General features: G+C 41.4%; 1 protein-coding gene across 3 annotated transcripts in view; it reads right to left on the bottom strand.

Annotated features, from left to right (window-relative positions):
* Positions 1–536: 536 nt before the first annotated feature.
* The window catches only part of lmo1 (LIM domain only 1), a 23,575-nt gene continuing 22,747 nt past the window's right edge, over positions 537–1,364 (bottom strand). For all 3 annotated transcript variants that reach the window (XM_027025333.2, XM_027025334.2, XM_035528262.1), the window contains exon 4: positions 537–1,092. In XM_027025333.2, coding sequence (XP_026881134.1) covers positions 987–1,092 — 106 coding nt within the window. In that variant the 3' untranslated portion in view covers positions 537–986. The remainder of the gene's footprint in view (positions 1,093–1,364) is intronic.

Here is a 1,364-nt window from a genome sequence, read left to right as displayed (position 1 = left end):
GGACATTTACCCATTTGTGATACGAGGGTTACATTCCCATTGTCTGTAGAAATGCTGATGGTCGTTGCAAATTCGAGGAGGGCTTAAATGAACTGGGGCATACCGAGGTTTGATTTGAATCAAATCTCTAACGCAGAGGCTCGCTTATTCTTGAGCCAAATCACGTTCATAATCAGATGGCAATTAGAATGATGTGTGAGTCACCAGGAGCGGAGCCCAGACTGTACTTCCTTGTTCAGACCACATGCTGCTCTCCATACCACAACAGTTAGAGTTTTGAAGTCATTATTGTATTAAAGTGTGTGCCTTTATTCACCCACACCAAGTCCCTTTCTTTCTTCCGCATTCTTTTTGTTTAAAATCAATCTTCTTTTCATTTAGAGAAAAACTATTCATAAATGCTTTTTATAAATGCTCTTTGTGAATTTTTTTTTTTTTTTTTTTTTTTTTTAAAGAGATCCATAATTAAACATGATGCCATAGGTCAGGCCTCTTTGAATAAACTCTGAAATCAGAAAACCAAAACAATTCAAGAATGAACATTTAAGAATCTTTTTTTTAATTCACACTAGTAATAAAATTGCATTACAATTTCATAAAATAAATGTTCCAGTTTTTATATACAGAAAAAACAGACTGTACATTACCCTCCAAGGAGTCATATCACCCAAAAGGGTGGAGAGAAGAATTAAAGAAAAACAACAAAAAAACAAACCTGAAACAAACATCACAAAAAACATACAGGCAATACAGTGCTCAACTAAGCAGGCACAACTGTACAGTGAAACTTGTAACTGCTCAGTGTTGGATGGGGTGTAGGGGTGGGGGGCCAAACAGTGAGACATTTACAACAGAGCCCTTAGAGATCACCAGGGCTTTACTGTAAAAAGAACTGCAGGCAAATAGACAGACGCTCCTCTCTCTGGTAGCAGTTGAACATCCATCGAGTGTGTGTGTGTATGTGTGTGTGTCGACAGTCAGAGCAGCTATTGAACCTGCGTGTCAAAGCTTCCGTTGAGATGGCCCTCTTCATAGTCCATCTGACACAGAATCATGTTGTTCTTTAGGAAAAACTTATCGCCCACGCAAAACCTGCAAGCCAGCACAAAACAGCAGAGCGGTTAACAAATCTGGACACGGCACACTGCAACACTACACCTTCACCTCCATCACTCAGAGCAGCTCCTACAGCCGATGACATGCACACGGCCACAGCTAATGTGCTGCTGGAGGTAAAGGTGCCAGTCATGCCCGTTCCACATCCCTGGCGATGCCCGTATGTACCTGCAGCTGCGATAAAGGCGCCCGCTGATGCCCCTCCTCCCCTCTTTATGTTTTCTAAACAAAAAAGTTCCAGTGACAGA

Source organism: Electrophorus electricus, chromosome 1 (assembly GCF_013358815.1).
Source record: "Electrophorus electricus isolate fEleEle1 chromosome 1, fEleEle1.pri, whole genome shotgun sequence".
In the NCBI taxonomy this organism is placed as follows: Eukaryota; Metazoa; Chordata; class Actinopteri; order Gymnotiformes; family Gymnotidae; genus Electrophorus; species Electrophorus electricus.
This window is presented reverse-complemented; position numbering and strand designations above follow the sequence as displayed.